The 11,054-nt window shown below is 38.9% G+C and overlaps 1 protein-coding gene across 1 annotated transcript in view; it reads right to left on the bottom strand.

Moving 5' to 3' along the window:
• Positions 1–859: 859 nt before the first annotated feature.
• Positions 860–11,054, bottom strand: part of LOC104500810 (usherin-like) — a gene marked incomplete at its 3' end in the record, with an annotated part of 42,613 nt that continues 32,418 nt past the window's right edge. The window contains exons 5-9 of the mRNA XM_010144527.1: positions 10,059–10,122; positions 7,331–7,625; positions 5,944–6,128; positions 2,684–2,905; positions 860–997 (exon numbers count right to left, since the gene is read on the bottom strand). Coding sequence (XP_010142829.1) covers positions 860–997; positions 2,684–2,905; positions 5,944–6,128; positions 7,331–7,625; positions 10,059–10,122 — 904 coding nt within the window. The remainder of the gene's footprint in view (positions 998–2,683; positions 2,906–5,943; positions 6,129–7,330; positions 7,626–10,058; positions 10,123–11,054) is intronic.

The following is an 11,054-nucleotide window of genomic DNA, read 5'->3' as shown; positions in this document are numbered from 1 at the left end:
AGTAAGACCCCCAAGAAAGTAACTTCCAAATACATATCTATGGGCATGTACCAGTATTTTCTCAACTGTGCTCAACTACGCATGAGACATTTAAAATTAAGTCCAAAATGTTTTAACTCTTCCTATCTTAGACATATTGTTGAACAACAACTGCATCAAAAGATCTCATTCTCAGCTGAAATCAGAGACCGCAATCTACAGATGTCCCAATTACGTACCGAAGTTCCAGGTATCAGAAAGTGAATCTATGTTAGTGGTTTACCTTGGATTAGGCATGCATTTTTGAAACAAATCTCCAATCTCTCTGCATTTGCTGTGCTTTAGTTTGCATCATGGAGCTGTCTTGGACCACTGGAACTGCTCTCTTTCAAATGAAACTACATTGGAAGCTGAACTCCAGGCCTGTGCCTTACTGCACTCCACCTACTGAAAGGTCTGGAGTCCCTAGGACTAGACTATAACTACTAAGAAAATTAAAAAAAAAAAACAAACACCAATAGGCCTAAAGTGCAGGCTGTGAACATGGGTCTTCATCACCTCTTCACTCGACAAATCACTTACCAGTTGCTACTGGTAGGTAGAGCAGGTAGAGCCACCATCTTTATTAGATGCTGATAGTCTGAATTCAGGTTTGCATCTAATGTTTGAAAGTGGCATAATCCTCCAACAAGAAATCAAATCCCTGAGCACAGAAACTCCTAATGGTCTGTGGCAGAATGGCTTTTGGCAGGGGGCCCATTTTTTGTTTCCTTATTTAATACAAGCCCTGCTATGGAAGGTTTCCCTATAAAACCTAAGACAGCACTAACACATATATATATACACGTACACACACTTTTTCCCAGGACTAAAAACCCACTTTTGAGGCTGTTCATAGATGATGTAGATAAAGGAGGGACTAACATTATTTCCTTCTGTATAGCTTTCCTCGACACACAGGCACCTATATGGTTCCACAGCTGCGTCACAATTATCAGCATGGCCATGGCAATTACACCTGAAAGAACAATAGGTAGTGGAGAAAAAGTTAAAATATGGAAACACATCTGTCCAACACTATGTAACGTGGTCACAAAGACAATTTTGTGTCTTACATGGTCTGGCTCTTTATTAAGAACAAATAAACACCAAAGAGACCGTTCTTAAGTGCAGTAACCTCAACAGACTACTTCACTCAATATATTTTTAAGTATCAACAACAGGTTTCCAAGAAAATAAAACCCAGCATGTATTAGAGCTACTGCTACCTTATATAATAGTAATGAAAACTGTATTTCAGTATATAACATAAATATGTAAAACTTTATTATACAAACAGCAATTATTCATCAATATTACTCCTCAGAGTGAGGCTATAGTTTTTCCAAAAAATCAGATGAAGCATATTTTTTTAGTTTAACCCATTTTGATCTCAGTTAAAATGTCTGTCCTGGGTTCGGCTAGGATAGGGTTAATTTAATAGGTTAATTAAAAAATACAGCCAGGAGAGCCAGACCCACCCAGTCAATGGAATATTCCAAACCTACTGACATTATGCACCAGCATATATTCAAGGGGGGGCTAGTAGCCAAGGTACGCAGATTCAGACAGCGGCTCAGCAGTCTCAGCTCAGCATTTTCACTGTAATTACTATTGTTTTCTCTCTCTTTCTGTTGGTAAGTAAACTCTCCTTATCTTAAACCCAGGTGGCTACACTTTCATCTTCTCCCCCACCACACACACCTTGGAAGGGGAGGGGAAGGGGTGAGCAGAAGGGAAGGCTGTGTAGTGCTTAGTTGCCAGCTCGGTTTAAACCGCGACAGTCCGTTTCTTACTAAACTAACACTCTATAAAAGATTTTATTTATCAGGCAATAGCCATCCCAACTCTACCTGAAAGGCTGCTCTTCTGGAGGCCTGGCATAGCTTTGTGAGCTACAGCTGGAATTATTTTCCCGTTACATAGTCGCCAAGATTGTAGCTATTTTAGTAAAAGCCTTATCATAGCACATCTAAATCAATAATCAGAACATGTTAGTAGTGTAGAGAATTTTAAGGTAAACATGACCTCTAATGGGGTGCTTTCTCTCAAAATGAGAAGAACCAAAATTATTTCAGAAGCGATACTTATTAACAAAAATCTGCACCATATGCTTCTTGGAAACTATTCCATTGCCAAATTTGCGTATTATTTACAGGGCATAATTAGTCCTTTCACAGGACAGCACACTTACCATATGCAATAAAGCTGTCAGTCACAGATAATGTAACACTTTTACTGACAGCTGCCCAGTTTTAGAAAGGAAGACTACAGCTAAAACAAAGACTGAGCTCTGCATTAAGACTTAAAATTGCCATGTCTGGGAATCTATAATGAAACTTGGAACAGCTACTGAGGTACAGCACAAGCCATGGTTTCAATCACAAGCCTTTACTTAGAGGCACTGGTAATTTCAAGGAAAGGCTGCTTTTGACAGATTTGTGTAATAAGTATAATTAATTGTAAAATAACATGTGAGCAAACGTTTTAGAAAAACAGTACACCAATCACTTCAAACTTGATGCGCTGCTTCAGACCAAATTCCCTTCTCATTCATAAATGTAAAAGCAGAACAACTTCATCAAATTTTAGGCAGGTCATTATATACTTTGCACAGCTGTAATAGAGGCAGTGATGGGTGGGGTAAGAGTTCCGTAACACCTACCTTCCGCTGACTGTAACTTCATTAACTCCATAGTATCTATGCCTAAAGTTTACCCAAGACTCATTTGTGTGATACTGGCCACGCAGATGAATCCTCACTTGTGTAGCTTTTACAAATTCTTGGAGAGGTGGAGTATTGTAAAAGTCATTGTAACCAGGTCGGTGATTTGGTTCCGGGGTAAGAACACTGAAAGTTAGGTTACCACGGGAATAGGGTGTAAAGCTGTTTAGAGAGAAAGAAAAACAAAAATCAAAATATCACACAATTTACAGATTCTATCTCCTTTTCCTCAGAGAGGGTCTCCACTTAATGGTACATACAAATTTTTTGTAGTTTCTGGGGAAAATTCTTATGTCAGTAGGTTCCCAGTCACCAGAATTCGAGCACGGGAAGACAAATGTCCATTTTATGCCTGCTTTTCCCCAAACCACCTCACTCTTCTCCATGCTTTTCTAAGTTTCCAATTAAAAGTAAAGCTTCTAAAGGACAACTTCAGAATGAGTAAAGTGTGACTGATAAACCGTCACCTGCACTAAGTTTTCAAAAAGTTTAACGCAACATCTTCGAGAAGCATGAACTATGCTTGAAGTACATAAGGATATCATCCAGATGACTAATATGATAATTAACATTCCCATATTGTTAATTACATACCTGTTAAACACATAAAAACCACACAGAAACAATCATATTTTGAATTCCAGAGTCACTGGACTGTACCATCTCATTTGATGAGTGAGTAGAGTTAGAAACACACACTACCTTCCAGTGAATGAAGTGCAAGAGAATTCAATGGAATGTAACAGGATTGAGTAAAAATTGTATTTAAGCCCAAGAAGTGAAGGACAGACCCGAGAATTCAAGTAAAGGCTGAGTAAACAAGTACATATAAACTGAACATTTGCACAGTTTGGTATGAATCGTATCTCATGTTGGTGTATTTACTAGGCAGAATTTACCTATAAATAGAACTTGCCTCTGCAAGAGCCCAGAGCGCCTCTTATCTGCACACGTATCATCATCAAAAATAGTATCTCCAGTATGACCCGGCATCTGATACACAACATTAAAAACTAATTCTTATCACTTCAAAATACCTCTGAGCTTTTTAAAATTTAGATTTGTAGTCAGACTAGGTCTGCTGAGTCATACTTCTCTGTCTTCATGCAGGATCTTAGAATTTATTGTGAAGCTGACCTGGATAGGGGCACAGAAAACTCAGGGAAATATATCTGTATGTTTCTCTGGGTGATACTGTCCGCGCTTCCGCTCTGCAGAAAGTTAAATACAGTGTTTTTCTTCCATAACATATAGAGCTGTAATGGAAATGTTGAGGTGGGTACAAATGGCAGAGGAATGACATCATCTTGGTATGGAAGCACCAGAAGGAACACTAGAAGGACTGTAAGGCTGAGGGCACCTAGATGAGCAGGTCATTAAGATCTTAGGGCATCTACACACAGCTTCTCAGGAAAGCAGGAGAACAAAGGAGATCCTACAACAATGATAGCCAATATTCAGACTAAGCAAAGAGTCAAGCCTCTGACGGGAGTAAAGGACAATGAGCAACTCCTACCTTACAGAGGTGGTACAGGATGGAGAAACAAAAACCTTCACCACTTTCATCTCCTAAAGGACACAATCAGTACACCAAACCAAGAACTCTCAATGCCATGGTAAGGATTTCAAAGCCAAGGTCACTTGCCTTCCATGTCAAGCCAAGGAGCCCTGACTGAGCTGCCAGGATACAAAACAGCGGTATCTAAATCCTGGACGCTTTGCACACGTCTTGGCACTTACACATATGTGGGCATGAGAGAGAGGGAGAAACCTGGTTTGTTTTACAAATAAAATCACCTTCCCCTCCTTTAAAGGTCTCATCTGGGAGCCCTGCTACACTGCTGACACAAATTCGGAACAGTGTTCCAACAGTAACTTCTCTGAGTAACATATTACAAGGCATATTACTTATCTTTTAAACAAGTACTTATCTTTTTTGTACATCAGCCGTACCCCAAATCATTCACTTGGTATCACTTCCTATCATCATTTACATCGTAATCAAAGGCGAGAAACAGCGACACTTACAAAACATTTAGGGAAACAGTTCATACTTAACTCCTCAGTTCTTTTTAGAAAACATAAAAAATACATATTTTTGGGCTGAAAAGGGCATTGTGCCTCATTTGGGTTATTTATCCAAAAATGTTTGGCTTCCTTAAGAAATTTCCCTTCTCCTCTACCTGCTGCCTCAAGGATCAGCAATGAAGCTCAAAGTCCTTTGCTGAAAACTGGTGTAACTCAGATGACCTTATGCCCCTCTCCTCAGAATACTGAACTCCTGGAGAACAAAGATGCTGACACTTGAAAAGTCTCAGGAAGGTAGCAAAAGTGAAACAACAAAAAGGCAAAATGCCTACAGCACCTGGTACTGTTTTTTCTCACTGATTTCCAGCCAAGTACTGAACGAGCCTAATACTGACTGGCATCTGAATTCAAGCAAGAGAGAGTGCATTTGAATAGCTGTCGTGGTATAGATTCAAATATATATGTACATATTTGTGCGTGTGTAAAATGATAACACGTTTGTATATATACACACATTATACACTATATGAAATTTACATATTTTTAATATGCACATGCTAACTGTCTAGTTAAAAAGTCTTGCAACATATTTCTAAAAAGTAATGATTCTTCTCACCCCCCTTCAGTTTTATTTTGGTTCTTGTTTAGGAAGGTTAGAAAGCTTCAAGATACAATTTTCAAACCACTTCCCACATGTTTTGCATGATCAGTAGTAAGGCTTTTGTACTTCAGTTTGGCCTCTCTGCAAAGCTTCGGAACAAGTCGCTCTCTCAGGGATCAGAAAGTTATACACTTTCACATTCATTAGATAGTTTAACACAATCTGTTATACCGGTACCTTCCTCCACTCTCCATCTCAGCGTCCTGTAATTGTACTGACAACAATCCCCCAAGACACAAGCATGTGAAATTTCCTAAGTCTAGCTCCAGAATAACAGAGGAATCAAGTGTGTCACATTCCTCAACGTCTGAAATCTGTTAAAAACGACAGATGAGCTTTTCGCAATCTTCAGTCGAAAGGTCAGATTTGGGATCTTTTATATACTCAGCAGCCCATAATAAACAAGTATACCAAAGGAAAAGATTCTATCTCATTGGGACATAGAAATGGATTCTGGCAGGATGTTACCTGTTCAAAGCATCTGTAACAGGCAGATAATACCCACTCATACCTAGGAAGCTGGAGACAGTTGACAGAGTCTGGTTTTTCCAGAGATCCATTGTTATCCATTCCAAAAATACTGCAATTTTTAGCAAAATACTGCCAATCTTCCCAGTTTAGATCATCTCTTTTTTTCCTTTCAATCCTTATAGCTTCAGGGTGTGGGCTAAAGAACTGCAGTATAATATAGAATACCTACAAGAAAGTAACAAATGTATAAAATGGTCACAAGTCATAAAATGAGAACATAGACTTTCTTCTTCAATGTGACAATACAGTCTGCTTTACCACTCAGCTAGAAAAACAATAACCTTAAACAAGCTCTTGATCTCACAGACTTTATTACACAACTGAACCGTTGCATCAGAACTTCACTTTTTCTTGAAGACCATTTGAAAATGCACTACAAAGTCAAGTTCACAATTTGTTACGGTAATAGTTCAGCAAAAATGGAGATCTTAACTTTGTTATTTGATAACAAGTAAATGTTTTTATTTTTTTTTCAATTAATCTCCCTATTTTTAGCTTGAATTCTCATCCAATAGCCTGTGTCGTATTAAAGAGCACTTCTCCTAGCATACTGCTTATGCAGAAATGTGTGTCAAGCCAAGTCTCAGAACTTCATAGACATTTGAACTCACTTTAACTGAAAAACTAATTCTTAATTACATAGCAAAAGAACTGTCATCATATTCTTTCCCTTCTCACCATTAATGACAAAAAAGAAAAAAAAAGATAAGCTAGCAAGCATACATGGAAATTTGGTAGAGCCCCTCTTGTGAACGGAGCCCCACTACTGACAATGTCCCTCCTTCCAAGACATCCTGACACTCTTCAACAGCATATGAAGCACTAGGTGCAATCTGGCCTCTTCAGGAACCTTGCCTGCCTATCATATTCTCCTTCGGTATTCCTCAGGGGGCTGAACCACCACATCCAGGACCACATACGAAACAAAAGTCCCCTCTGACATATCAGTGTGCCGCAGACCTGTTGGTTTTATGCTACATACTTTTATAGGAGAAGGTATAAAACAAGCACCTCAAGTTTTAATAGAAATTAAGTTGAAATTTACCAAAGTGGAGTTAAAAGAGAGCAACCAATTTCTAAATAACGGTGTCTTCACACAAGATATTCACTGTGGTATGTCTGTTCTAGAGCACTGCTTGTTACAACAGCCAAGGCACATCTGAAGAGAATGACAAGAACCATAACGTGTTCCGTTGCCTTTTGCCTTGTTTCATGGTGACAAAAGGAAGTTTTCTTCCTGGTCCTCTCAGGACAACATGTTAAAGTTTGAATGTTAAGGTTTGAATTTCCTCAAAACTGTAATGAAATGCCTACAAAAATCTTTTTCCTAGTTTTGATTTCATAAATAGCCAGTGTGATCTCATTACCTGATACTGTCCATTTTGTAAATCTATTGTGATTGAAACACCATGATCCAGACCTTCAGTACTAGCGAACACAGATGAAATCCAAGTGGTCCCAATGTCATCATCATTGATGTAATACAGCGGATGAGCTTCTGCATCCAACCTCAGCACTCTGTCGTTAGTGGTATCATCTGCGCCATTAGGGATGCAGTACCTCTGTATCAATGGGTGTACCCGGGGATGACTTCCAGGACAGCGACACTCAGATTGGGTATGCAGATGAGGAAATTTTCCAGAGAATACTTCCAAAATGTCTCTGTCACAGCATATAAAAAAGTAATTACAAGTGCACCATAAATAAACAAGGACAAGTGCTACTTTGTGCCTTTAAACTCATAGATTAAAGAAAATGCACCTTAGTTTACAGGAGAAGCCCTAAAGGCCTGGTTTTATCTTACATAAATGGGACAGTCAACTAGGAATCAGGCCACCCAGCGTCCCTACATAATCAGTGGTAAGCAGCAGGCACCTTCAGAAGGTGTCTGTGAAGAAGCCTTTTAGTGTTGCTTTCATCATTCCACAGACATATAGGGCACCAAGAAAAATGAACTCCTTGTTGAGGTATCTAAAGCTAGGTAGGATGAATCCAGCCCTAGACACAAGAAGAAAAACTCAACATTTTATTACAGTATCATGTCTGACTCAAATCAGTGATCTGGATAACATTCTTAAACATACCATAGTATCGGCATACTGCCTGTAACCACAGATTAGTTGAATATTTGCACTCAAATCCTCAAAAAAAAAAAAAAAAAAAAAAAAAAAAAAAAAAAAAAAAAAAAAAAAAAAAAAAAAAAAAACAAAACAACCCAGCTTGGGCAATATCACACATCGCATCTCAGAAAACCTGCACAGAAATATTTTCACTAATAATTAACTTTAATCCAAATGCCCACTCTTCTAGCTCTCCCAGGCTGTGATCACTCTAGTTTCTTCTTACAGCCCATGTCAAAGCCATTGAGTCACTTTAGTTCCCTCTGACATCAGGAAATGAAATAGCCACATAGGTAGGTAGGCAAGTGGATAGATATTTGTGAAGGACATGGACAGCCCACCTAAACCTTCATCTGCTCACGTCTGGCGTAAAAGGATTTGAGCATAAAAGGTACTGAATTTTTAAATTAAAAAACTCTTTCCTTCCTTAATTTTCTAACTTTGGCAGTAAGGACATAAGTTTAATCTACTTATTAAGCAAATAGACACTTGCTAGCTGCCACTACAAACTCCACAGAATCCAAAGTTACAGGACCTTCTAGATAGCCATAGACTTAAACTGATAATGCAGGCAAGACTTTCCTTCACAGTTTATCCAAGACAAACATTTAGGGCCAAGTTATTTGCAGATGTCAAATACGTCTACAAAGACATTGTTAGGTCACAACACTCTATAAAATACCTTATCTTTCAATTTTTAAACTTTATTCATTTCAGTGGCTTAAACTGTAGTTCAAAAGGATTTGACAAGCATTGCTCTGAAAGAATACAACCAACATGATTTTCATATAACTTGGAATTCGGATTCACATTAATACTTTCAATTCACAGGAGCTCAGTTCATCATAATGTTCTGTAGACAGCTGAGCTTGGAGGAAACTACTCTACATCTTATTGAAAGACTATCATTAAAGCAGCCTTAAGGTCTGCAGTCAGAGCGTCATTGCATGTAGCCTCCCCAGAAGCACCACACAGACAAATAGGACCTGACTCCTCCTGGCCAGCCTGAATTGACTAGATGAATCCAGGACAAGCTGGATAACAAAGGTAACGTTTCTTTGTAATGTGCTAGGAAGGGAGGCTGGAGGGCCACACAAATTGCAGTGGCAACCCTAATTTGGCCTCAGGAAGGAAGGAAGTCAAAGCAATTGCCCAGGGCTATGTAGGCTGAGCTAGCAAAGTCATTGGTGGTTTATGGTGACAATCTAATACAGAAAGCAAGGAACGGTTAAGACAATAGCGCCTTGGGGTAGGGTTGTGTTCATGGGGTGGCGGGAGCGTCAAGAATACCTGACACAATGTCTGATACCACCGGGAAGCTGAAACCAGAGGAAAGGAACTGCTAAGCACGGAAGCCAAGCTCGCAGCCACAAAGCCAGCGTGCTGACCAGCTGCAGTGCCTGTCCTCCTCTTCTGGATCACTGGTATTTGAGTGGTCTAAACTGGACTGGTCTATTATGCTCCCTTACTTGTCCTACAGTTTACGTGGAGCTCTAGGAAAGCTTGGCAAGTCTCATCCAGCAGGACTAGACTTATCAGCACACCCTGTTATGTCAGAACTATGACAAGCTGATAACAACTAGACAGTTTATAAGCGCTGAAATCCAGCAACTTACTGGAGCAACCTACTGCAAGAACTCTTACTAAGTCAGGCTGTAACAGGGACAACAACAACAAGGAAAGCACACATTTAGTACCAAGTGTTGAGGTTCACTACATACATGGCACATATACTACTACACGAACTAGCTATATTTAAGCAAGAGTTCAAAAGTGAAACACATTAAGCTGTTGAATTTATTTTAAAATTTTTTAGATTAAAAGTCATCTTTGAAGTAAGGTTCAGTAAACTACAATCACCTGAAGGAGACATCTATAAAGCACTATACTTAGGGAATTAAGCATATTGTTATCTGTTCTTCTCACTCCACTCTTGGTTTTTGTTTTGTTTTTACAAAAAATAAAGGTTCCTTACCTGTTTGTAAGTGCCACTGGGTAAAATCGAAAATCTTGCATTCTTCCAACAAACTGCTCTAAACCTAAGAAAATATACTACAAATAAGTAATCTATTGAGCAGAAGACAGCTTTACAGTGCATGGGAGCACCTTTAATTCAGCACTCTGAGACCTCTCTTGCACAATTACCCCTCCTGAATGAAACCATCTTGGACCTGCACAAAACTATAGAGGGCAGCGACTTTTTTTTAATATAAAAAAAGAATGATTTATAATAACTTTATAAGAACATTTTGTACCTATCTCTTTTCTGATTAGAGAGGTGGCACAAAGATCGGCTCATTAGACAGAAGTAATGAGCCAGTCCATGTGCCACCTCTAATTAGAGAAGAGATACAGTAGGTACAACTGTACCTATCAATTTATAGAATAAAGATAAAAAGCATTTTAAAATATTCCTTTCTTTTAGATGTTTACTAGTTATCCAAGTATTCAGAAACAAAACCACAACAAAACACATCTTCAAATACAAGCTTTAAGAAACATGGCACAGAATTACTTTCATGCCCAAGAGCACAATAAAGTTTTTGAGCGACATATAGTTATATTTAGAACTTAGTTTCAAATCGTGCATGTTGCCGAAGAGCAATAGTTGGTGTTCTTATAGCTGTAAAGCCAAGAATTTGTGGAGAGCAACAAAACATCCCCCAGCTGTTCTGCAATGATCATGTCAGGCTGTAGCACATATAAAATTCCAGACGTAGAGTAATGCCATCAGGCACTACTAGAAGCTGAGGGATTCTCATTCCGCTAGTGGTTTACACAAATACTGATAGACCTGAAGAACACGAGCAGCCAGAAATCTTCAGCTCTATTCCTGACTCTGGAGAGAAGTGTAGTCCAGTGGCCATGCACAATCCCATTCTGAAATAGTTTCATACGCTTCCTCAGGAAAACTAGGACTGTAAATTAATGGAATGTCACTCCACATGCCTATGTTTTGGAGAATGTAGGG

The sequence above is a fragment of the Buceros rhinoceros genome, unplaced genomic scaffold, assembly GCF_000710305.1.
Source record: "Buceros rhinoceros silvestris isolate BGI_N320 unplaced genomic scaffold, ASM71030v1 scaffold11981, whole genome shotgun sequence".
NCBI classification, from domain to species: domain Eukaryota; kingdom Metazoa; phylum Chordata; class Aves; order Bucerotiformes; family Bucerotidae; genus Buceros; species Buceros rhinoceros.
Note: the sequence above shows the minus strand (reverse complement) of the source record. Positions and strands in the feature narration are given on the sequence as shown.